The sequence below is a fragment of the Antennarius striatus genome, chromosome 12 (genome assembly GCF_040054535.1).
Source record: "Antennarius striatus isolate MH-2024 chromosome 12, ASM4005453v1, whole genome shotgun sequence".
In the NCBI taxonomy this organism is placed as follows: domain Eukaryota; kingdom Metazoa; phylum Chordata; class Actinopteri; order Lophiiformes; family Antennariidae; genus Antennarius; species Antennarius striatus.
In genome coordinates, this window is record NC_090787.1 from 20,958,551 (window position 1) to 20,985,009 (window position 26,459).

General features: G+C 42.3%; 1 protein-coding gene across 3 annotated transcripts in view; it reads right to left on the reverse strand.

Annotated features, from left to right (window-relative positions):
- Positions 1-1,207: 1,207 nt before the first annotated feature.
- The window catches only part of znf385b (zinc finger protein 385B), a 54,437-nt gene continuing 29,185 nt past the window's right edge, over positions 1,208-26,459 (reverse strand). The window contains exons 5-11 of one of the 3 annotated variants that reach the window (XM_068329211.1): positions 5,795-5,931; positions 5,535-5,645; positions 4,785-4,947; positions 4,304-4,663; positions 2,956-3,140; positions 2,733-2,828; positions 1,208-2,126 (exon numbers count right to left, since the gene is read on the reverse strand). In XM_068329211.1, the coding sequence (XP_068185312.1) occupies positions 1,860-2,126; positions 2,733-2,828; positions 2,956-3,140; positions 4,304-4,663; positions 4,785-4,947; positions 5,535-5,645; positions 5,795-5,931 (1,319 nt within the window). In that variant the 3' untranslated portion in view covers positions 1,208-1,859. Of the gene's footprint in view, positions 2,130-2,732; positions 2,829-2,955; positions 3,141-4,303; positions 4,664-4,784; positions 4,948-5,534; positions 5,646-5,794; positions 5,932-26,459 lie in introns of all 3 variants that reach the window. The other 2 variants (XM_068329212.1, XM_068329210.1) reach the window with 2 other exon arrangements.

The following is a 26,459-nucleotide window of genomic DNA, read 5'->3' on the forward strand; positions in this document are numbered from 1 at the left end:
ACTGATATATATTTAACATTTGTTGTATTCAAAACACATTAAAGCACATGCACACCACTGTCATTGTGTCTGGTGTCTCTGTAGGTAATAAATCTTTAAAGTTCCTCCAGCCAAAGAGACAAAACCCTCATTGCTCCAATTCCTGATGTACTTCTTGGTTAAGAAACAGAACAAATGACGACTGACTGATTTTCAGACTTTTGTCAAACTTGCATTTTTTCTGTGGTTTTTCCTGGTTTTTTCATGATTGTCAATCTACCATTAAATCGTGTTAGCTTCATTATGTTGATGTCTTGAAATGCTTAAAGCTTTCCAACATTAATATGATGGATGCAAAAAAAAAAACATCTACTGATGGTTTTCTAGGCTTTCAGCCACACTGGTATCTGTGAGCACTGGTCTCGTATCGACTGGGAAGAGGGCGATGGTTATGTCCCATTGGTCAGTGGACAGTAAATTGAAGGGATTATTTTGTCACACATAATCGTTAGACTATTCTAAGAGCAGTGGATGTGAGGTTTATCCTGAGGGTGGCGCCACAGGACAGGCAACAGAGGTGGAGTTAAAGGGTTTGTCCAGAGCCGGACCTCAGATGGACTAACTGTACGGTTCTTTGAAAATCATAAATAAGCTTTCAGGAGACTATTTACAACACATCCTTTAAATTAAAATATTAGCATGCACAAAAAGCAGCAACACAATGGAAAGTAAATAAGCTTATTTAAGGAAAATGTTCCACTGCTGTTGTCTGTCGTTAAAAAGTTCCAGTGATTGGCTGAAGTCTTAAAGTTCCTCTGATTCTTTGTGAGAAAAGTTGCAGCGAAGCTTCACTGAGACACTAAACTCCAGAATGTTCCACGCAGTTGGTGACATCACAAATACTTCTGAATGAACCTCTCTGACTCTGTTATGGCTTTATTTTTGTAACAGTTTCAAAAAACTACATCATCTATTTGTTTTATGATTATTATCAAGAATTCAGAAACTAATTTTTTGTTCTTTTCAAAAAATGAGATGATGCCTTTGAAACCATTTTAAATGATATATTTAGTAAGAAGTTGTTCAGTTGTGTGTGTTTCCTTACATTTGTTGCTAATAAATGAATAGAATGGTATCACTTTTATATTTATATTATATTTTATATTTATATAATATATTTATTTTATATTATAAATATTCTCCATTTCCTGGTTTGTTTGCTGTAGGATCAGGTCAAACATGAGCGTAGGGACGTCTGAGGAGGACGTCTTGATGGGAGACATTCAACACAACACCTGCAGCATCAGGACCAGCCGTCCAATAGTCCAGCAGTGTTCACTGAAGTTTTCTAACATTTCATTAGCTGCCATGAAAAGCCATGTATCATAAATAATGAGGTTCTTTGAGGTTCTATTTACTAAACTGGTAAAAGGAATAAATTCAAAACTTCTTTGTTTTCACACATTAGTTGAACATTTAAATTCTTCTTTTTAGAGATGAATTGAATGTTTTAAAAAAGCATCAAAATAATAATTTAACACACAAAAAAAACTGCTGCTTGATTTTTTTCTGCATCATTTGCATTTTCTGGGGCAATTTTTTCCACAATAATCCAAACCTGCATTGAAATTATTCCTGGGTTTTCAGGACTTGCAACAAGTCTGTTTCTGGTTCGGATAAAACCTGTAAAGTTTACTGTTAGAAGAGTTGTGAGTTTACAGAAGAAGATGTCTGTCCCAGACAGAAGAAGGAAGCCATCCTCCTGTTTCTCTGCTTGAGTCCTCCGTCAGGTGAGAACATCACAGGTTTGAATCCCAGCATTCTGTTTCTAGAGCTCCATCAGAGTTCAACCCATTTGACCCCCACAGCCAACGCCGCATTTAGTAGGGCGCGAAGAGAATGGACCCTTGGCTGGTTCTGATTGGTCCAGGAGCCGGACGAAGGAAGGAGGCTGTGAAGAGGGTCGAGGAGGCTGCAGGGCGGGGATGGAGAGAAATGGCAGGAGAGAGGTGTGAGGAGGTGGTCGTGAGGATGGAGGAGGAGGACAGAGGCAACGGAGGGTGTGAGATGGTGGCAGCCAGGGAGGAGGGTGGAGGAGCAAAGGGAGCAGAGAGGAAGGAGGGAGAGATGGAAGGCTTCACCGACTCCTTCTGTGGAGGAAAAGGAAGGAAAAAGGAGGTGATAAATTAGGAGAAGACATAAGAGGACAGGAGACATAGAAGGGAAATAGAGAATATAATGGAATGAAAAGAGGAAAAAAGAACATGAGCAAACAAGGAGAAGGGAGATGAATTAATAGATTCATTGATGTAGAAACATGTTTTATTGTGTTAATGTTTTATTATACAGGTAAACCTCGGCTTAGGTCGTGAATTGGTTCCAGGAGACGTGACGTAAGTCAAAAAAAGTGACATAAGTCGAATTAGCTGAAAATCAGTATTACCAGTTCTGTACAGTACTGTACTTCATTTATCAATGCATTTTTAATAATATGTGGTTAATACAAATCTATTTAAAGATTACAAACAACTAAAATTCATTTCTATTATACGTAGTACAGTCCCCTTCTCTTCAGCCGCTTCTTTGGCATTACGGGTCACTGGGGTTTCTACACACTATTAACATGATTTTAAATGTTTTAATTCTGATTTATTTGACAGTAACATGATAAGCCGAGGTCTAGCTGTATACGTGTTTATCTGTTGTACTGACTAACAACTGTGACTACAGTAAGTCTGATATGAGATGCTTACAGGGAGCGAGCTGCGCTGCTGCTTGTTGTACGGACTGTATTTGGGTTTGTTGGGTTTTCCTGCCACCCTGTCCTTGTGCCTCCTGCTTGAGATGTGCTGTAAGAAAAAAACAAGCATAAGAAACAGGCAAACTCCTTTAGCACGGATCAGAGTTTTACAAGCCCATCATAAAAACGATGTTAAAGGTACATCGTTCTCCGGTTTGTGCCTGCTGCGTTTCCACCTGCTTGAGCTGAATCTCAGAGTTGACGTGGACGTCACAGATCTGGCAGTGGAAGGTTTTATTTTGCAGGCCGGAGCCCTTCAGTCCACAGGTGCTGCCGTTCTTCAGCTTGGCTCCAGGTCGAGGGTAGGCCTTTATCGGTCCGGCGCCGCTCCGAGCCTCCAGCATTGTCTTGTGCTTCGAACCTGAAGAAGAAGAAGGGAAACACTAGTAGTCTAAAGTCCAACAACAGACAAAAATCCTTCGCCAAAACTATACAGACACACATTAGGTCAGAGTTCGTCTTACCTTCAGAAAGTAGTGCATCCCTGGGATGCGCTTCAACAAAAATTTGTGCATCCCAACATGACGTTTATGCATCCCAAAAGTAATAACAGAATACACGGTAGAAGCGTACGCAAGGATTGAGTTATGTCAATAGTACAATATAAAAAACAAACATAACTGTTTAGGTAAAAAGAAAAAAACATAGTAAAACTATATATTAGTTTTATCAAATGTTAAAGGCTGGTAATCATTTTAAAAAATTGTTTTAGAAATAAAGAAAAATTTCACAGTAACAGCTGTAGTAATATCTGTAGTAATATCTGTAGTAATATCTGTAGTAATATCTGTAGTAACATCTGTAGTAATATCTGTAGTAACATCTGTAGTAATATCTGTAGTAACATCTGTAGTAATATCTGTAGTAATATCTTTCTTTTTCTTAATTAACTTTTGATTGTTTTTTACGCAAGAAAGCACTCATCGTCACTTGGTTTTCCTCCAACTTTTGTATCTTCTTTCGAGGCATGGTGATAATCAATCAATCAATCAGCCTTTATTTGTATAGCGCTTAATCACATCAGCAGACATTTTAAAGTGCTTTAACAGACAGACAAACCCAACAGGACTCTTCTTGTTGCTCTGGAGGGTCGAACTAACTCCTCTCTCACTGCAGCGTTAAAACCAGCAGACGTCGTGTCGCCGTTTGGTCGATTTTAACAAGGAAGAATCACGCAGGTGAGTCTCGTGACGAGATCCAAACATAATGGCAATTTCCGTGTGCAAAATTTTAGTGAAGAAATGGGAAAATTGTGAATATTTTTATCGAATGGAAGTGCATTTAAAGCTTGCGTCCCAGGGATGTACGCTGTCTGACCATTGAGCATCCCTGTCAAATAATGTGCATCAAAGACGCAAGGACGCACGCAAACGAGAACACTGTTAGGTAGATCATGTCTTTACCGGGTGCACAGAAGGTAGGGCTGTACCCTCATAGTAACAAGGACTTGGGTTCAAATTAAAATGAAACTCCTACTCTGTGGAGTCGTATCACAGTTTCTTTGACTGATATAAAATGACTCACCTGCATTATGAGCCTCCAGCTGAGACAGAGAGTTGACGGCAACTTTACACAGAGAGCAGTACAGAAGTTTTTTTGCCTTCTCCTCTTCTGACTCTACTGAGAGAGGAGCATCCAGGGAGGGGGCCTGGGTAGAAGCAAGAGGAGGAGGAGGAGCAGGAGACGAGGAAGTGACAAGAGCTGGAGGAGAGGCTTTGGAAGATGATGTGGAGGAAGAGGAGAGGCCAGGGGCGGGGAGAGCAGAGGGAGGACTGGAGGGTGGAAGTTCACTTCCTGCTCTGATGGACGAGGAGGAGGGGGACGAGGACGGGTGGTGGAAGTTTTTCAGGAGAGGTGAGGAATCCATGAGGCTAGATAAAAGTTCTGGAGGGACGTGTAAGAGGAAGAAGAAACAAGGGGAAAGGGAATGAAAGAAATTAAAAACACAAACACACCATCAACATCATCTGTCACAATGATCAGATTGTTATTGGTGGATACCAACCACAATGCTGATTGGCGCTGTTGGATGCGACAGGAAGGGCGGAGTCAGAAGAACTTGTGCTGCACACACTGGAGTCTCCAGTGACTGACAGCTTGGCCTTGTTCTCCTGAGACTTGAGCTTCTTGGCATGTCGACCTCCTCTGTAATGAGCTTCTGCCTGAGACTGGACCAGAGACAGAAAGACAAAAAATTACAGTTTTGAAGGAGCGTAAATGATGCTATAAAGGTCAGTTACGTTTTTCAACAGAGTGTGCTGGAGGGCAAAAAAATCAGGCTTCAAATCATGGAATTTAGTGTAATGACAACTGATCCAGTTGTGGTGGAGAGGATGGCGAATCAGAGGAAGACGGAGAAGTTGTGACAGCTTATTATTTAACAGCGTTTGCACATGTCAGCGCTCACACCCGAGTGAACACGGTGCCCCCCTGAGCAAAGTCTCTTGCGGTCAGTCAAGAAGAAAAAGACAACACCGCCCAGAGCGTAGGACAAATTCCAACAGAAGGAGATGGATTGCTAAAAAGCACTGGCAGCCAATGAGTTAAAATACAAATAGAGGTTGTTGTTTAAGTTTTTCCGCTTTCAAAGTCACTCAGTTTAAATTTGAATAAAACTATTTTCTAATTATGTCAATATTGGCAATTGGGAGAGCTTCGCCCTGGATAAGGTTACCCACTTTTCTAACAACTGGGGACACAGAATGGTTTGAGTATGGAAAGAAAAACAGCTGAAAACACAAACGCGGACACTCACATCAGAGTTGAACCTCAGCTGGCAGACGTTACATGAGATGACTTGTTTCTTTTTGGGAACCAGGGTAACACCAAAGGTGTGGTTGATGACGGCTTTCTGCACTGGGTCCATCTGCAGGAGACGCACAAAGGTCACATTTCACCAGTCCCCTCAGAATTGCTTGAACAGTGATGTCAGAGTGACAGCGAGATAGTGACAGGTCTCTTTATGCCAGCAGCGCTAACACCCTGTCACTGTTACTGTCACTCACACAGTCATACCGTGCTGAAGTTAGGGAAAAGACTGACTGGTGATGTCGTCTCCACAGAAAATGGCAGGAAGGGTTTTATCATCACCGAGGGGCCACTGGCACCTATGAACCCCGCTAATGCCCCATCCACTGCATTACACCCACTTCCTGGAAGCAGAAAGGAAACAGAAAGACAGAGAATTGAAAGACTGAAATTATTGATGTACTTCTGGTTGTTGTCTCACTCTCATATTCTCATTTGTGTGTGTGTGTGTGTGTGTGTGTGTGTGTGTGTGTGTGTGTGTGTGTGTGTGTGTGTGTGTGTGTGTGTGTGTGTGTGTGTGTGTGTGTGTTTGTGTGTGAATTTCTGTGTGGCACTGATTTGTACAAAGTGGGTGGGGCTTCAAATCCCGGTCAGAGCAACATCTACCTCCAGTGAGGGTCCTTAGGCAAGATTCTTATTGATATGACTAACTCAGAACATGAGTGTAAATAATAATAATAATAGAGTCATACCGTGTGTCAGACATTTCCCAGGTCAACAAGGTCCACTTCAGATGTTAGGGAACAATTTGATTGGAAATGGGCTACTGGAACAGGACTTTGCTACTGGAACAGGATTGCTAATATACAAGCAATCCCAGAGAGAGGGGATATATAGGAGTATGTGGGAGCAATGCTAGTCCCAAGCCCAGATAAATACAGAGGGTTATGTCAGAAATGGCAAATCAAACATGCGAATCAAACCAATGACTTCCATACCGGATCGGTCGAGGCCCGGGTTAAAAACGACCACCATCGGCGTTGTTGACCTACAGGGTGCCAGTGGAAATTGGAATACTGTTAGTCGAAGAAGGAGAGGAGGAAAGTGTGCCCGTAAGACGAGAGAGAAGAGGAACGCCAAGAGTATAGGACTGAGAGTAGGGACATTGAATGTTGGAACTATGACAGGAAATGGTAGAGAGTTGGTTGACATGATGCAGAGGAGGAAGGTAGACATACTGTGTGTCCAGGAGACCAGGTGGAAAGGTAGCAAGGCTAGACGTTTGGGAGCAGGGTTCAAGTTGTTCTATCATGGTGTAGATGGGAAGAGAAATGGAGTAGGAGTTATCTTGAAGGAGGAGTTTGTTAGGAATGTCCTGGAGGTAAAAAGAGTGTCAGATAGAGTGATGAGTCTGAAGATAGAAATAGAAGGTGTGATGTTCAGTGTCGTTAGTGGGTATGCTCCACAGGTAGGATGTGAGCTGGAGGAGAAGGAGATATTCTGGTTGAACTTTGATGAAGTGATGCAGAGCATGCCTAGGAGTGAGAGAGTTGTCATTGGTGCATACTTCAATGGACATGTTGGAGCAGGAAACAGAGGTGATGAGGAGATGATGGGCAGGTTTGGTATCCAGGAGAGGAACGCAGAAGGACAGATGGTAGTTGACTTTGCAAAAAGAAATGGAAATGGCTGTAGTGAATACTTTCTTCCAGAAGAGGCAGGAACATAGGGTGACCTATAAGAGTGGAGGTAGGAGCACACAGGTAGACTACATCTTGTGTAGACGGTGTAACCTGAAGGAGATCAGTGTCTGTAAAGTAGTGGTAGGCGATAGTGTTGCCAAACAGCATAGGATGGTGGTGTGTAGGATGACTCTGGTGGTGAGGAAGACGAAGAGTACAAAGACAGAGCGGAGGAAAAAATGGTGGAAGCTGAAAAGGGAAGAGTGTTGCGTGACTTTTAGGAAGGAGTTAAGACAGGCTCTGGGTGGTCAGGAGGTGCTTCCAGATGACTGGACAACTACAGCTAATGTGATCAGGGAGACAGGTAGGAGAGTACTTGGTGTGTCATCTGGAAGGAAAGTAGATAAGGAGACTTGGTGGTGGAATGAGGAGGTACAGGAGTGTATACAGAGAAAGAGGTTAGCTAAGAAGAAGTGGGACACTGAGAGAACTGAGGAGAGTAGACAGGAGTACAGGGAGATGCAGCGTAAGGTGAAGGTAGAGGTAGCAAAGGCCAAACAAGAAGCTTATGATGACTTGTATGCTAGGTTGGACAGTAAGGAGGGAGAGACTGATCTATACCAGTTGGCAAGACAGAGAGACAGAGATGGGAAGGACGTGCAGAAGGTTAGGGTGATTAAGGATAGGGATGGAAGTCTATTGACAGGTGCCAGTAGTGTGATGGGAAGATGGAAAGAGTACTTTGAAGAGTTGATGAACGTGGAAAATGAGAGAGAACAAAGACTAGAAGAGGTGACTGTTGTGGACCAGGAAGTAGCAAAGATTAGTCAGGATGAAGTGAGGAGGGCACTGAAGAGGATGAAGAGTGGAAAGGCTGTCGGTCCTGATGATATACCTGTAGAGGTTTGGAAGTGTCTAGGAGAGGTGGCGGTAGAGTTTCTGACTGGGTTGTTCAACAGGATCTTAGATAGTGAGAAGATGCCTGAGGAATGGAGGAGAAGTGTGCTGGTGCCCATTTTTAAGAACAAGGGAGATGTGCAGAGTTGTGGCAACTACAGAGGAATAAAGCTGATGAGCCATACAATGAAGTTATGGGAAAGAGTAGTGGAAGCTAGACTAAGAGCAGAAGTGAACATTTGTGAGCAGCAGTATGGTTTCATGCCAAAAAAGAGTACTACAGATGCAGTATTTGCTTTGAGGATGTTGATAGAGAAGTACAGAGAAGGCCAGAGGGAGTTGCATTGTGTTTTTGTAGATCTGGAGAAAGCTGATGACAGGGTGCCCAGAGAGGAACTGTGGTATTGTATGAGGAAGTCTGGAGTGGCAGAGAAGTATGTTAGAGCGGTGCAGGACATGTATGAGGACTGTAAGACAGTGGTGAGGTGTGTGTAGGTGTGACAGAGGAGTTCAAGGTGGAGGTGGGACTGCATCAGGGATCAGCTCTGAGCCCCTTCTTGTTGCTATGGTGATGGACAGGCTGACAGACGAGGTTAGACAGGAATCTCCATGGACTATGATGTTTGCAGATGACGTTGTGATCTGCAGTGAGAGCAGGGAACAGGTGGAGGAGAAGCTAGAGAGGTGGAGGTTTGTCCTGGAAAGGAGAGGAATGAAGGTTAGCCGCAGTAAGACAGAGTACATGTGTGTGAATGAGAGGGACCCAAGTGGAAGAGTGAGGTTACAGGGAGAAGAGATCAAGAAGGTGGAGGATTTGAAGTACTTAGGGTCAACAGTCCAGAGCAATGGAGAGTGTGGAAAAGAGGTGAAGAAGCGTGTCCAGGCAGGATGGAACGGGTGGAGGAAAGTGTCAGGTGTGATGTGTGATAGAAGAGTTTCAGCTAAAAGGAAAGGAAAGGTGTACAAAACTGTGGTGAGACCAGCGATGTTGTTTGGTCTAGAGACAGTGTGACTGAAGAAAAGACAGGAGACAGAGCTGGAGGTAGCAGAGATGAAGATGCTGAGGTTCTCTCTGGGAGTGACCAGGAAGGATAGGATCAGGAATGAGTACATCAGAGGGACAGCACATGTTAGAGGTTCAGGAGATAAAGTCAGAGAGGCCAGACTGAGATGGTTTGGACATGTCCAGAGGAGAGATGGTGAATATATTGGTAGAAGAATGCTGAGTTTTGAACTGCCAGGCAGGAGGCCTAGAGGAAGACCAAAGAGGAGGTTTATGGATGTAGTGAAAGAGGACATGAAGGTAGTTGGTGTGAGAGAAGAGGATGCAGAATGCAGGGTTAGATGGAGGACACTTATTCGCTGTGGCGACCCCTGAAGGGAAAAGCCAAAAGGAAAAGAAGAAGAAGAAGTGGGAGCAATGGATAGCTCGAAACCCACAATCAACATCTGTAAGCAAAACTACTAAAACAACTAGAGATTGACGAGATACAGCAACACTGCTATGGTCAAGGAGGAGATGTCATCATCACCCCCAAAATCAGAGATTGGTACCAAGCCAGCATCAGATACAAACAGACTCAATGCCACGTGAAAAAACTAGAAACCTTGTGAGTTGAGTTGCAAAGCACCTTCAGAAGATCTGAAGACAATAATCTGTCTCTGCACAACATTGAAAGCCCTGCCAGGTATCATTGTAGCTAAGATGAGTAAACATGGGGCTCAATACATGAGCAGCGTTCAGAAAGGAATTGGTCGTAACACTAGAGGAGACAAGCAGCAGTTACTGGTTGACAGATCAGTTGCCCAAGACTGCAAGAACAGACAGACCAACCTGAGTACAGTCTGGATTGACAACCAGAAAGCCTACAGTTCAGGGCCACATGCATGGATACTGGAATGTCTGGACCTGTTTAAGATCAAAAGGAAGGACCTTCATTCTGAATTTTATGGGAATGTGGAAGACAACCCTAAAGACCAGCTCAAAGCCAATTTCTCAAGTCAACATAAAGTGTAGAATATACCAAGGACATTGCTCTTCTCCATAGGCCTGAACCTCTTCAGCCAGGTCATCACAAAGAGTCTATTTCGAAGAGACCGTAATGCTATCTCTCTATATGTCGCTATTAAAACGTTCAAACACGTTTGCTCTATGAAATAAATTCCCGTAATTTAGCTAATGTATATAATGCAGTGTTTTTTTTGTCAACAGCTGCATGTGTGTAACGTCTTTCTTGAGTTGAGCGGTCCTGAAACTGCTGTGAAAAGGCACTAGGTGAGGCCCAAAAATACACGGCCTCATGGATAGGGGGCGCTGGTGATCCCAGGGATTCGTCTTGGGACTCCTCAGCCGAAGAGTAAGTGAATGCAGGCTATGATCTACATTAAGTCAAGTGCAGCAGTTATTTTTTTTCCGCTCGCCTATTCAAATGGAGGATTACATATTACAAACTGAAGGACGATACGGACAGTTTCTACAAACAAGTTATTGACGCGTTTGTTCAGAAGGAGCGGCGCATGGACTTCATTTACAAGTAACCTGACATATTAACAGGCATGTAACAACATTACGTTTTTTTAATCAAATATGCTTATTTGTGTGTTACAGTTTGTACGTATAAATAATTTTGCTATGAGACTTTAACATAACCCACTCACTGTTGCTAATTAATCAGTGAATAAGCTACACTGTAGGTTCATATTTTTTTAATCTGATCACGTGATCATGATAACACCGGTGCCTCACCAGCCATGAACCTCACCGCAAGTCACTGGGTAGCAGGGTGTAATAAGCTAGCTGGATCAGTGCACATTGAGAGGCAAAACCAAGTAGCTGTGATAGCGTACAGGAACATCTGTACCCAGTATGGACTAGAAGTACCCAAATCACAATTTTTCAAATAATGTTTTAATGAACTGCATTGACTAAACAGCAGCATTTATTGAGCACATATGTCTACTGCCACCCATTCAAAGTGCTTTCATACTTTTCATTCCAACCTTTGACATACTGTATAGTGTATATCCTCTGTCATGTCTCCTAATGTATCTTATATCCCTAACCTTCTGACTGGGGTGCAACCTGCTCAACTTCCTGAACCACATTCTCCAAATATGACAATTCTACCGATGACATCACTCTGCTATCATTGTCTTGTTTCATGAACGACTGATTTTATTATCAGTTTTGTTCCAAACAAGTTTATCATGGCACATAAACAATAATAACAATAATAATAATAATAAATATTTAATTATATATACAATAAATGAATAGTAAATTTATCTGAAGCAACAGAACACCGCAACATCTACCAGCAGTCTTGTGCTGCAGGTTATAGAAGAAAAAAAACTATTGCACATTAGTGTTCTTACTGTTACTTTGTTGATTGTATGTTGTTGTTGAATACAAGTGCAAAACGTCACTCTGGATGCAAAAGCTGTGCAACGACATGCCTGCTTTTTCTTATAGGATCTGTCACGCTACTACTTTAGTTGTTCATTGAGGGGTTTGGGGGAGAGAAAGTAGTGATGTTTCTTAAGTCAGAATCCAGATTTGAGTCTGTTTCCACTTGATTTGTTACTCATGATGTTACATGTGTAAATGCATGCTAAACACAGAGAGCAGATCTGATAAATGAGTTTTTCTTTTCAGTTTGTTGAAGTCTTGCAGTGAATTCTTTCAAACCAGAGTGTGGGTTGAAGTATTAGGAGCCCCAGAATCAGCCCTGAAAAAAGGAGGAGGAGGAGGAGGAAGAAGAGGAAGAGGAGCAAGAAGATGATGAAAAGGATAAGTTTTGTCAGGATCGATAGGTTTTATTTTAGATGGTACACAGACCCATACCAGACCAGATAGAGGGTCATATTTCTAATTTTTGCATACTGCTCCATCTCCAAAGCAAAGGGTGTGATCCGAACAGGTTTCAGACGTGTATGTAAAGTCTGACTACTGTGTACAATGTGTACAAGGGTTTTGGTGAATTATGAATTAATTATGATCATAGCTCAAATTCTGGCCATCTTGTCATCATTATTTCCATTTTATTTATTATTTGATTCTAAGCAATGTTTTGTTTTGGAAAATTACTGGATTCTCTCCTTCACATCTGTCTTCCAGTCACTCTTGAGGCCTATCAAGAAGTTTGCCTTGATCACATGACCACTTTCTTAAAGAGGCCGCTTCGACCAGTAACAGAATACATTACCAATAAATTGACACTCCTAAGCTAGAAAAACCAACAAAAAAACAAATGTCTTTGGAAAGTTTCTTTGCACAGGGTAGAAGAGCAGTGAGAAAAAGCAAACTGTTAAATACCAGTTTTTTTGCTGGTCATATCGTTCTATTTTGTTTTCTTTATATGCCATTAATTAATAGCCGGTCAACTGTGAAAACATGACATGCAGTGTGACTACAAATAGTCTTATAAATGATTATTTTTTGCTCATCTAGCCTATCAGCATGGATCACATGTTAAGGTTTTATAATTGGGACCCCAGATAGGGTCATCTGTATGTGAATGACATTAGGCTAGCAGTGGATTAGCTTAGTGCCAAACCCCTCTCTGACTTTATCCTCATCTAACTGAGCCATGAGTCAGTGTCTGCATTTATCACTACGGCTCATTACTTTGTCCCGACCAGCGTGACACAACAGTGTGTAATGAGACACGCAGCCGGATCACTGTCTGCATCAGACGCAATTGGCTGGGAGATTATTTACTAGTCAATATAGATTATCGTATCGTTTCCTTTAAAGATTATATTATAAGAAATTATGGCATGTTGAGGATAAACACGTAGTCTTAAGATATGAACATCCAGCTTACAAACATTGGGCCGCTATATCCGCCTACTGTAGTTTCCCTTTCCGATTGTCACTAGCTAGTTCCAGTGCTATTGGCAAAAAGCATAAAGCTGGTGAAGACAGTGGTGGTCTCAACCGTCTATCCGATGATAACTGTGCTTCTCACCGACAATAACTCCCTCTTACTCTTCCTTCGCTCAAAAGGTAAGGCACATGCTACATGCTACATGCTACATGCTACAGTACCGTACAGCGGATCATCAACATCAACATTGACTCTGGCTGCTGTTGTTGGATGTGCTTAATAAAATGGTCAAGAGTCCCTTGGAGTGTTTTCTTCTTCTCCTGAAGGATTAAATAATAAGGAGCGGAAGTTTACCGTAAACTAATCTGAAACCAAAGCAATCGTGGCACCTAACGGTAGACATTTGAACTACAGTAATCCCTTGCTTGTTCGCACTTCAAAATGCACAGCTTCACTACATTTCGGATTTTTAAAAGGTAGTCACGTGATACTGGACACGCATTCTATTGGCTGACAGCATCCGGAAGTGCGCTGCGATCCCAGACTCACAGAACGCAGCGCACTTCTGTGTATTAACGAAACACTTTTCTTTAATGCAAGGAAGTGCATCAGCCATCGCCCAGCCATCCAACCGCCGATGGCTGGGCGATGGCTGGTCTTCAAGACGTCTGCTCTACCGCTGAGTCACTGTTGAACGATATAGCAACAAACTATTTATCTTATCATTTACGATAATTTAAACGTTTATGAACCCTCCCCATACTGATATTAAACCATCTTTTTATCTGTATTACCCACACTCTGATAGACTGTTTAAAGAACTTTTTTGTGTCTCACGGTAGTGCATTGCATATCCGAGACTCACAGACTGTGTTGCACTTCCAGTTGCTATCAGCCAATAAAATGCGCGTACGGTATCACGTGACTACCTATCAAAATTCTGTGCTGAGGTGAAGCTGCGAGTGTTCATGCGCGAATGCGTGAGGACGCACTATACCTTTGTATTTAGAGTAGTAATGGCATTTAAATGACCTCAAATGGCGATTATAGATTAAAATTTCATAAATAAGACTTCTGAACAATTCAGTTTACCAACAGCCTCTCATCACCAGAGGACGACCTGTGAAGCTATTGAACTGAATCCAAACTCCAGCAGAGGGTCGCTAGGCAAAAAAAGACCAGGATAAATTCTCAGTTACCTTTAACATACAGGTGTGTGACTGCGAGTGGACTCAGACTGGTTTAATCCAGATTACACCTCGGAATAATTAGGGTTCTCCAACCCCTTGGTGCCTCGTACCTCAATTTGTGTCTGCACTGTGGACTGAAGAGCGAATCAAACATACCCTCAATGAACCTGCATCCTTACACCATTCACCGTCAATATGGTTTTAACCTGTTGTCCAGCTGTGATGCTTTTTGTCCTCTCTATGTCGAGTGCTGAATTCTGGGAAAATGGGACTGTTGTTTAAGGACTACTGAAACCCTAACATTGACCCCCCAGAACATGGACTATTGGACCCTCCTAGACAAACCTTGTCTCACCACTGAATGAACTTTCTCAAGTGACCATCAACACCACATGATCCACACATCACTCACCATCGATCGACACACATCAGGCGGATGGCCACCCAAAAGAGTCTGGGTCCTGCCCGGAGTTTCTTCCTCAATGAGGGAGTTTTTCCCCACCATTGTCACTTATGCTTGCTCTGTAGGGTTCAGTTGAGTTTTTCTGTCTGTTTAAGCACTTTGAAATGTCTGTTGACATGATTAAGCACTATATAAATAAAACTTGATTGATTGATTGATCTGCATGCTGGTCTTTTTTTTTTCAGTAACTCAACTTCAAACTGCTACGCTAAGTCTTTAGTGTGACATGGTTCCTGCATGATTAGTATGAACAAGAGAAGTCTCTTAATGCGCGACTGTGAATTATAGAGTGGTGACAGAGTCTTAATTCTGTCATTCTGTCCCCCAGTATCTGATTTCAACACACACACACACACATACACACACACAGTAACCCTTCTGCTCTTACAGTAAGTTGCTGTTCTAAGAAGGCACTATAAATACTGAACGACATCTGCTTCTGCTTTGACATGGAAACAGTCAGTAAACCTGTATGGAAACCAGCCAACAACACAGTAATGAACCCCTATTTTATTTCACATGGTTGGATATTGAGCAGAAGATCTGGCACCTCGAAATAAATATATAGATAAATAAATTATAATCCAAATCATATATTCCTTCTGCAGTCAGCAAATCAGAGGTAATAGAAGTCTTTATGACCCCAACGACACTCAATAGTGCTTGATGGATTAACGACTCAAAGGTGCTAAAGACCTCACAGCACTTTAAATACCTGGAACTCTTTATCAGACAGAACTGAGATGACGATGGTGCTTCAAAGAGGACCTTTCACTACAACGATTTTGCTTATTTAAAACAGCGTGACTGTAGATAACATGACACCGCTCTGCCAGCAGCAGGGGTGGGGTCTATAACAGGAGCATCAAGCGTGTGTCCAGCAGCTCTCTCTGAGCATTACTGTAGATCAGTGGTCCCCAACACCCCGGCTCCGTGGGTCGATTGGTACCGGGCCGCACAGAAACACTACATAACTGACATTATTCTGTGAGTCACTTCTGACGCTTGTCGAGATGCTTGCCTCGGTCATGTGACTACCCTCTGGTAGTCGACCCAGCTGGTATACAGTACCACTGAAACTCTCAAGCTAGCAAAACGGACAAAAACTAGAACCAATACAGTCACAGACTGCAACATCCCGCGACACCCCTGAATCCAAAACTTTACCCTGACTTACTTTCATAGATCAAACTAGCTTTGATCTATGGTCTTACTCACACTGGCCTTCCCCCTTGTTGTTTTCTATCCTTATGTGGTTCTTATACTTATTCTGAGTGTACAAAGGTTGAAATTTGACCTTGACCTAGTTTTCTCAAGGTCAAGATCATCATCTCATTTTCATCCCCTTTGCTGCCTGAGCCATGTGCTTCTTGTTTCATCTTTCTATCTGCAACGGTTGAGAAGATATTTGGTGGACGAACGGACGGACGGACACACAAACACTGACAATCTCAATACATCACTGCTTTGAAGCGGGATGTAAAAACGTCTGCATGATGAAAGGTTCTTTGATCCATCCCAGTGTAGTGCTCACTGGCAGCTGCTAAGATTACACTGTCTGTCCATAGATTTAGTCTGAACCCATTCTAATGTGTAGAATCTTGTTTGTCAGTTCCATCTGCAGCAGAAAGATTTATAGTTCTGGCTACAATCAGGGTCATCTGTGGTACCTCATACACAAACACACGCACACACAGACACACAGACACACACACACACACACACACACACACACACATACACACACACACACACACACACACACACACACACACACACACACACACACAGAACATCAGTACTTTCGCTCTGGACACACATGATAAAACATGAGTCAAATCTCACAAAGCGTCCTGCTGTACCATCATCATTAAACTGACCCTCCTCCAACGGATCTGACCATCTCTACCAAACAGCTTAACATTAATCAGTTCAGCAGTTTCATATCATTTTATAACAGCTGTATTGTCAGTGGTTCCAAGAACACTTAGAACCAGCTGGAACCAACATGACTGGAAACTGAACAACGCTTCTGTCCCTAATCGGACAACTCATCTCTATGTAACGGCCCTTCAGTTTGAAATCTGACCCTAAAAGTAGCATATGTCCTCCTAACACACACACACACACACACACACACACACACACACACACACACACACACACACACACACACACACACACACACACACACAGTACTCTGATATCGACGTGCATTCTGACTGACAGACATCAGATATCCTGCGGCCCTTAATCAAGATGATCAACTCGGTTCCTTTGTTCTGGCCTGAATATTTAAGACACCACTAAAGGCTCAGGGAGGGGATGGTTACCTAGGAGACGGTTAAGTAGGTAAGACTCACCTACGTAAAATAACAAGAGTAGTAAAGGAAGAATTGATATACTGGAGACAGGGAACAAACCATACCCTCTGTTGAGGCCTAGTGCGACACTCAGTTGTTCAGTTACATTTCCAGACAGCAGAGAGCACAGCTCCGACATGTGTGTCCAACAAATACTGTTATTAAAAGTCACAAAATACCCAAAGATACCACTCCAGCTGATGAGTCCATCTGCCTGCTGACAGACAGATGGACTGATGGTTACCGGTATACCCCACCATACATGCTGGGGAACAAAAATATCCTACTAGTTTGGTGCAGTAGTACCTCGAGATGTGAGTTTAATCCATTCCAAATCTTTCCCCAATTAAAATAACTTTTAAGCTGTTTAATTTAATTTTAAGCTGTTCCAACCTTGTATAAAAGCCTTAAACCCCCTAAATAATAATAAAGAAAACTTAATTTTATTAAATAGACACGCAGATCCTGATGTATCCATCCGCAAAAAACGTGGGAAAAAACAAATTCTGGTCTCACTGATGTTGTATCCATCCGCCCCCTAGTGGCAGCGTCCCAAAGCACAGGTAACATCTCAGCTTCTGCTCGCACATTGAACAAAATATGGACAGAGTGACGGCTCTTATCTCAAATAACTTGTATGTGGAGCCGCTTGTACCTCACTGTACCTGTAAGGGTGGCTTCACTAGAAACCCATCATGTAAACATGGAATGTGTGTGGATCAGACTGACAGATCACAACAATAAAAACCATCAGCCGCTGTGTGTGTGGAGACAGCTCTTTACACACCTGTTGTTTCACACCTTTAGTAGTAAACAATCAGATGCAATTTAGATGGAAAAAGCAGAATTAGCACAAGAAATACTGAAGCTACAATCAAAGCAAGTCACGCTAAATAAGTGTATTTAGATGATCAGATGGACGTATTCATCCACATGTGTAGAGGGAGCACGTTCACACGTTCAGTCACAACTCTGTGCTTTGAACTGATCTTCTGAAAATCACACAGACGTCCTTAACATGTCCATGGGGAAAACAATCACACCTATCACATTAATATCTATTTGTAGGTGGAGGAGGACGACTGGCAATGAAGACGAGGACATTTCCTCAAATTAAAGTTCCTACCTTCCTGTGTTGTTTATGTTGACCCAGACTTCCAGCTTTACTCCAGGTGTTTCAACTGGTGTCTGAACTGATTCTGTTTGGCTGCATGTTGTCCGTACTGTTACTCTATGTGTGTGTGTGTGTGTGTGTGTGTGTGTGTGTGTGTGTGTGTGTGTGTGTGTGTGTGTGTGTGTGTGTGTGTGTGTGTGTGTGTGTGTGTGTGTGTGTGTGAGAGAGAGAGAGAGAGAGCGAGAGAGACAGAGAGAGCGAGAGAGAGAGAGAGAGAGAGAGAGAGAGAGAGAGAGAGAGAGAGAGAGAGAGAGAGAGAGGATAAAAAAGAGGGAGAGGGGGAGACTGTATATCAGGTGACTGGAATAAGACTGGCATGTAATATCACTATCTGGACCCCCAAACCCTGAGAGTCGTGTGTGTGTGTGTGTGTGTGTGTGTGTGTGTGTGTGTGTGTGTGTGTGTGTGTGTGTGTGTGTGTGTGTGTGTGTGTGTGTGTGTGTGTGTTTCACGTCTTAATCCCCCTTCTGCAATTTCCTCCAGAGAGACAAGAAACTCAATCCCCAAGGAAAGGAGAGAGTGCAGACACACTACTTAAAGATTACATTGCCCTGTTTCTTGTGTGTGTGTGTGTGTGTGTGTGTGTGTGTGTGTGTGTGTGTGTGTGTGTGTGTGTGTGTGTGTGTGTGTGTGTGTGTGTGTGTGTGTGTGTGTGTGTGTGTGTGTGTGTGTGTGTGATGGATCAAAGAGCAGTTGTTGGTTCACACTGTCTCCTGTTACACAGAGCACCATGTGTGACACACACACACACACACACACACACACACACACACACACACACACACACACACACACACACACACACCCACACACACACACACACCAAAAGCAGCTGGTTCACAGTTAACTCATATACATTAAAATTAGACACAAAAAAAGCACAAACCTCCATCAGGGCAGGTCGGTGTCGTCGCGACATCTAAAACCAGTGGCCCCAGATTGACCCTCATAATGGACCTCAACGTCCTGCCTCCAGTTCTGAATCATGTTGGGGTCATTATTAGTTTGGTTTTCTTGTGGATCCCGATCTGATTTGACACCAGACTGAATCAGAACACTTTCTGGTACAACCTAATCTGAGCTGCAGGTCTGGATTATAATTATAATAATAATTCTGATTATTATTATGATTGTTATTATTATTATTGTTATTATTATTATTATTATATTATTATTACTAATATTACTATTATTATTGTTATTATTGTTGTAGTTATTATTATCATCATTTTTCTATTATTTCCATTATAATTATTATTACAATTTTTATTATTACAGGTAATAATACTAATACACCAATAAAATACACCAACAATACACCAAAACATTAATAAACCAAATACACCAAAAATTAATTTAATACACCAAAAACAATAGGCCTGTTTATTTATGTCTTTTTATTCTCATTCTATTTATGATTTTTTTATTTGTATATTCTTGATGGGTTATTTATTATTCTTTCTATTTGGTGTTGGTACGCTCTATGTGTTGGTGCTTTCTGTGTGCTTTTTCCTTGTTTTGTGTACTCACTGTGCTGTGTGTAGTGTGACGGAGAAGATTATTCCCCTGACGGAACCTCCTTAAGGGATCAATAAAGTTCTACTCTACTCTCTACTCTACTCCTCAAGATAGGACTTACTGTATAAACGTCAAACATGTGCCACCATTTACTAATACTGTCGCTCGGCTGTCTGCAGCCATCCACACCGAGCAGCATAACTACCTGTATTATTTTTTGAAATTAGATTTGTAGATGAAGTAATTTAGAAATAATTCTCAGTTTATCACTTAACAATCATTTGAACTCTTTTATTTTCAGAATAAAGCCGCTGATCCTGCAGCTTTTGCATCATATTGTTTTCCATGAACCAACATATACTGAATAATACTTTATCATTCCATCATTTCATCAAGGCCTGCAACTACTTTTGATTTCTATGTATTTTCTCTCTGACAAACAGTCCAGAACACTGACAGTGCTACTCTTTTACCGTTTAGAAGCCTGAAAACATCAGGAAATATTTGCGTTTGTGAAGCTGGAGCCGACTTGTCAAAAAGAGATTCGGGTTTCTTGTCGCTAAGCAGTAAAAAGACTAACAGGTGTTGCTCTGATTATTTTTAAGCTGCTACTGAACTGGTTGGAGAACACTTTCCAAAAGGACTGCAGGTGATGATCAGGCAGGTCTAAACTAGCAGATGTCGATTCGTGTCACACCATGTAACTCCAACCCATCAGTGGAAAGGTGTGTAAGTCGGCACAGCCACAAAATGAAGACGTTAGCGTTTCGATTTGACTGTCGCCCTACCTTCATCTTCATGTGAAACACTCTGGATCCACACAGAGAGGAGAGAGGCAGAACGACAGACACTGGCTATGCTGACGGCAGGATGAGACATCACACTGCATTATCATAATGCACATAAATACACACATTAGCATAGCAAGCCTGTGTGAGTGTGTCTAAGTAGGTCACATCCTTCATCCAAAATAACACACAAACACACACACACACACACACACACACAAACACACACACACACACACACACAGCAAGGAATATAAAAGCAGACAGGAGAGGAAGTCAAAAATCATAGACGTTAACAAAGAGAAAATAAAATTATTTGATCAAATTCTTAATTCATTCTGTCATCTCTTGGGGTGGACGTGACCTCCAGTGTTGGGTGACGACACACACATGACCACATGACCACTGCTCTACAGAGGCTCTAGACTGCAGCCTTGAGAGTAAGAATAGAGAAAGCATCCATAAAGTCCCAGTCTGGTACACAATGGTGTTCCTGTCAGAACGTCCAGACCTGGAACCAGAACATCAGAACATCAGAGCCCAGCCTCTCATGTCACTAGTCAAAGTTCAAAAACCAACAGAATGTCTCGTGATGCAGTTGAGCTGTTCTTACATAATCTTGTCTCACAACATTTGGTTGCACGTCACTGAAGAGGAAAGAGTCTGAGTGTAAGCAATGTTAACATTATTCAATCACTTTCAGCACCCGCTTCTTCAGCCAGTCCCAGCCGACTGAGGCAGGGTACACTCCGGACGTGATGCCAGTGCACCGGGAAGCCACATGTAGACACACACACACGCACACACTCAAACCTAATTTGGAACAGCCAATTAACTTGAAGCACATGGTTTTTTTTAAATTTCATTACACAGGTATACCTCAGCTTACATCATTTGCATTTAAGTCATTCGTTGGTTTTCTAAAAAAAAAATACATAGAAAAATAAAAATCGAGCTTACGTCATTTTAGTCAACTGTATGTCTGTCCGCCATAAATACTGAAATTTGTAAAATCACTAGAAAACAGTTTGTTAAAATCAGTTAATCAGAATTAAAACATAAAATGTATTTTAAAAAATGTGCTAATAGTTCCAATCCTACCGTTAATCCTAAGATTGTTTTGAATTCAGATTAGTTTGTTTATTAGTTTATTAGATTTCTCTCCTTATAATTTAAATCTTAAGGAAAAAGAATAAGAAAACACTTCAAGGAACCTTCAACCAGTTTTTTGAGGCTGTTGATGTTGACAATCCACCACCATCTGCGTCCGTGACGTAAACCACCAAACTGAATTATACGTATTGATCAACTTTAAAAAATTTGCTGTTTTTTGTATTGTATTGACAAAAACTGATCATGTCTGTGTGAATATGTACTTAACAGGGAGACACTTCCTCTGGTGATGAGTACAAGTGTGTAACTCATCACTGAGATCATGCTATCCATGATGAATGTCAGACAGACAGTCAGTTAAACAGACTGGAAGCAGTCCCACAGGCAGCAGACCAATCACAGCGTTTGTTCTAATCTAATAGTTTCTTCCAGAATTCCTTCACAAGTTCTCTGATGTTTCAAATTTAGCTGATTAAACTCCTGAAAAACATCTTCCTGTGTGTGATGCAGCGCCAGCGCCGATCTCTGACCACATCTTCTCTTCATCAATAACAAAAACTGTTCAGCAGAAATGTATTTATTGATCTGATTGGCACTGATAAAACTTCAACCAAAACAGCCTGAGAAATCCCGACAATTCTGAGACGTGAAAGTAAAAGTTAAGCCTTCATTATAGAAGTGAAAACACCGCGATCTGTGTAAGGATTGAGAACAGGTCGTGACCTCAGACTCATGTGACCCCCCACTGTCCCCCCAAAAACAACACGCACATAATCAGACACCCAGACAGAGAAATAGAGGCTTAAAATAGTGAGGCTTAACACGGAGCTTAAGCACAAATAGACAAAAGGGTTTCCTACCTCCACTCAGGAAGCTACTCCACATCATCTGCAGGGAGACAGCTGCCTCACCTCCCCCCTTTTATCCCCTCTATCGCCCACTCCCCTGATAATAGAAATCAGTGTGGGGAAACGCAAAAACACGCAGCAGAGAACGGCCACCGGACCGCCTCTGTGACCGCAGAGGGACATGTGTGAGAGAGGGGGGAGTAGAGGAGGGCGGGAGACTCAGCGAGAACGAGAGGACAGTGTTCTTAAATCACTGGGATGATGATATTCAGAGTGGCGTTGATGACAGCCCCCGTCCAACTGGAATCCCTTCCTCTGGTGCTCTCTGAGCCACTTCATGGAAGCGTGGTTCCAAAAAGGAGAGGAGAGGAGAGGAGAGGAGAGGAGAGGAGAGGAGAGGAGAGGAGAGGAGAGGAGAGGAGAGGAGAGGAGAGGAGAGGAGAGGAGAGGAGAGGAGAGGAGAGGAGAGGAGAGGAGAGGAGAGGAGAGGAGAGGAGAGGAGAGGAGAGGAGAGGAGAGGAGAGGAGAGGAGAGGAGAGGAGAGGAGAGGAGAGGAGAGGAGAGGAGAAACAAACATATTTGTTGGACTTTCAGAAAGTTTCTTCAAGACGTTTCACCTCTCAGCCAAGAGGCGTCTTCAGTTCTGGCGGTTCTGGTCTCGTCTCAGATTATTAACCCTTTGAGGTCAGTGCTATTCATATCCCAACGACTGATGTCTGCGACCAAAAACTGCTTTATTTAGGATCTATGCAGCAGCCCCACATTACTGGATCAATAATGTGACCTTCTTCTAGTGCTCCCAGCCTTCGTCTCAGAGCCACACATACAGTATGTACACGGGTTTCAGTCCGGTCTCCTACCGCCCCCCTGACTCCCAGTTCCATTGGTATTACAAGTGTTAGACTGGGTGTCACGGATACACTTCATGTGGAAACGGCATCGTGGGTTCAAATCCGGTCACATGCCCACCCCCTGCCTCCTCCCTGCTTCCCTTGTCACCCCACTGAGCCCATTGTCACGACTGTACAGACCCACAAGTGTGTGAATCTGTCAGCAGGGTCTATTCATACGCACATGGCTAAACACACACTACACATCATCACCTGCTCAATCTCCCCATCATACACACACACACACACACGCATGCACGCACGCACACACACACACACGCACGCACGCACGCACGCACGCACACACACACGCACGCACGCACGCACGCACGCACGCACACACACACACACACACACACACACTTAAATTATAAATCTATTAATAACTGCCTGTTAGTCAGCCATTATGCACGGCGACATGAGCAGGACAGTGATTTTAACCTCTATTAGCCCAGGAGAGCTAATTAGAGCCAGTTTACGCACAAACTGCTCACATGACAAAGGAAAAGAAGAGGTGTGCTCATTCTGACATTTCCACCGAACTACTGGGAATAAATCATTCAATGGTAATGATGGTCTTCTTAAAAAAAACAACATCATTTTAGTGGAAAAAGTGTTTCGCAGATCTTCAATGTTGACATGTATTTAATATAGTACAAAATATTTAGCATTTAGAGAACAATAGCGCTGTTGTTTACGGCGGCACTCCGACTATTCTGAACACTGAAACCCATATGAGGAGAGGAGTCTCATGTGATTTAATCTCTTCATTTGTACTGAGCATGTGCATCATGGGAATTCACTTCACTCATTAGTGACCTACCGCCGATGAGTGTCTAATTGTGTCTGCTGCCCCCTAGTGGCTGCAGTCACCACTACAGTCCAGGTGTAGTCAGCGTGAGGCCAAGGCTGTGCAATGCACAGATCAATAGTTTAGTTTGACTTGATCAGATTCATCACTGACTGTTTTGTTCAACAGCCAACATCATGTATGAAGTGAGTGAGAAAAAAAAAACAATATAATGATGTAGAAGCAGAATAATATAATCTTTGGCTTTTTAAAGAAAAGCCAAAATTCAGAAAATTTGTGAAAAAATTTATGTTTGCTGAGTATTGTGTGCTTTAACTACACACAGAGTGGGTGGATAAGCACTACCACATTTACCTTTAAATACTACATGAAGTAATTTACAGGTAGTCCTCAACCAAGGAACATATCTGGTTCTGAGAGGTTGTTTGTAACCTGAATTGTTTGTAAGTTATTTATTAATTTCAATCTAAAATCGCCATTTGAGGTCATTTAAATGCCGTTAATGCTCTAAATACGAAAGTACTATTCCCTTAGACTTACCAGAAACAATTAGAGGACATCAAAACATTATATAATGAAATAAAATACAGGTACAGGATGTTTTGAGTTAAGTCTTCCTTGAATTATATGTCGGTTTCCAAAAAGGAAATACACGGAAAAATAAAAATCAAGGTTATGTCACCCCGGATAAGCGGAAGAGAATGGATGGATGGATGGAGGTTATGTCACTTCACTTGAATTAACATTGGTCCGACAAAAATGTTAGACTTCTTAAATCACTAGAAAAACATTAAAATCACATAATATAATGTTACTGTACAATAGATAAGACTAAAAACATATAACACATTAAAATACGCACATATAGTTCCAGTATCTACTGTTAAGCGTCACTCGTGATTCACATGATTGTTTTACATTCTGATTAGTTTATGGTAAACTTTTACTCCTTGTAATTTAATCCTCGAGGAGAAGAAGAAGAAATCGAGGAACTATTGACCATTTTTTTAAGCGCATTCAAAAGCAACGGTCTGTGTCAGCTTTTAATGTCGATGAAATAGGAAGGCTAATTTAAATTCAACATAATCAATTCAACTATTTCTACAAGTTTGTCTTTGAGTCAGGGGCAGATCGACGGTCCAACTGCAGCACAGCCGTTTGTATTGGCTGTGATGTCATCTGAGCTGATAGGCTGTACAGTCAGGGAGATCAGACACACACACACACACACACGCACGCACGCACGCACGCACACACACACACGCACACACACACACGCACACACACGCACACATGCATTCACAGACACTCTGGCCTAATGGAGCTGAGTTCAGGCCAAAGAGCTTTTCATGGTGGAGTGAGCGTCAGAAAATAGACAGTGAATAAGACAAGTCCATTCAGGATCAGTTGTGTGTGTGTGTGTGTGTGTGTGTGTGTGTGTGTGTGTGTGTGTGTGTGTGTGTGTGTGTGTGTGTGTGTGTGTGTGTGTGTGTGTGTGGTGTGTGTGGTGTGTGTGTGTGTGTGTGTGTGTGTGTGTGTGTGTGTGTGTGTGTGTGTGTGTGTGTGTGAAGTAGATAAAGATTTAATCTTTAATCAGTGTCATTGTAACCTGTATAATGATATGGACACCCAGTGTGTAATTACAGCTGCTAGTGTGTGTGTGTGTGTGTGTGTGTGCGCGTGCGTGCGTGCGTGCGTGTGTGTGTGTGTGCGCACACGTGCTTTAGTGATTATTTTACCGTTTCTCTGTCTCCCACAAACACATCTACCATCATCCTGTCTACTGCCATAAGGTGTTTATGTCTGTTTACTGTTTATATCTGGTTTATTCTTATTATTTATGTCTCCCTCTCATTTTATTTTCTTCATATCTTTCTCTAGTCCAACCTATCTGCCAACTCCTCCACGGCAGATTTCCAGCAGAAGTTCTGCTTTGTGTTTTGTTTGCTGTTGACCAGGAAAGTACAGTCGACACAGTGGATGAATGTATTCTGTATTCTAATGATGAAAAGTGAGTTCATCTAACAGCGTCCTTGAGAATGTAAGCGTGTCCCAGTTAAACAACCGACTGCAGCAGGCTCCACTTTAAATGACATTCTTCCTCTGCTGACCAGCAGTTTGACTTTAAAAACTGGGTCTGAATTCCTCAGGATGAAACTGTTCCAGTCACATGTGACAGAACAACAGCGTCAGCCAGAGTGAGAAGATTCAGCAGCAGCTTTGACGCCAGCAGAGGGCAGCAGAGAGAAGCCCGGGAGAACTACAGAGTACAGTAGTACAGTAATCCCTCACGCATTCGCGAATCGACACGCGGTGCTTCACCTCATCGGGGATTTTTAGTAGGTAGTCACGTGATATCGTACGCA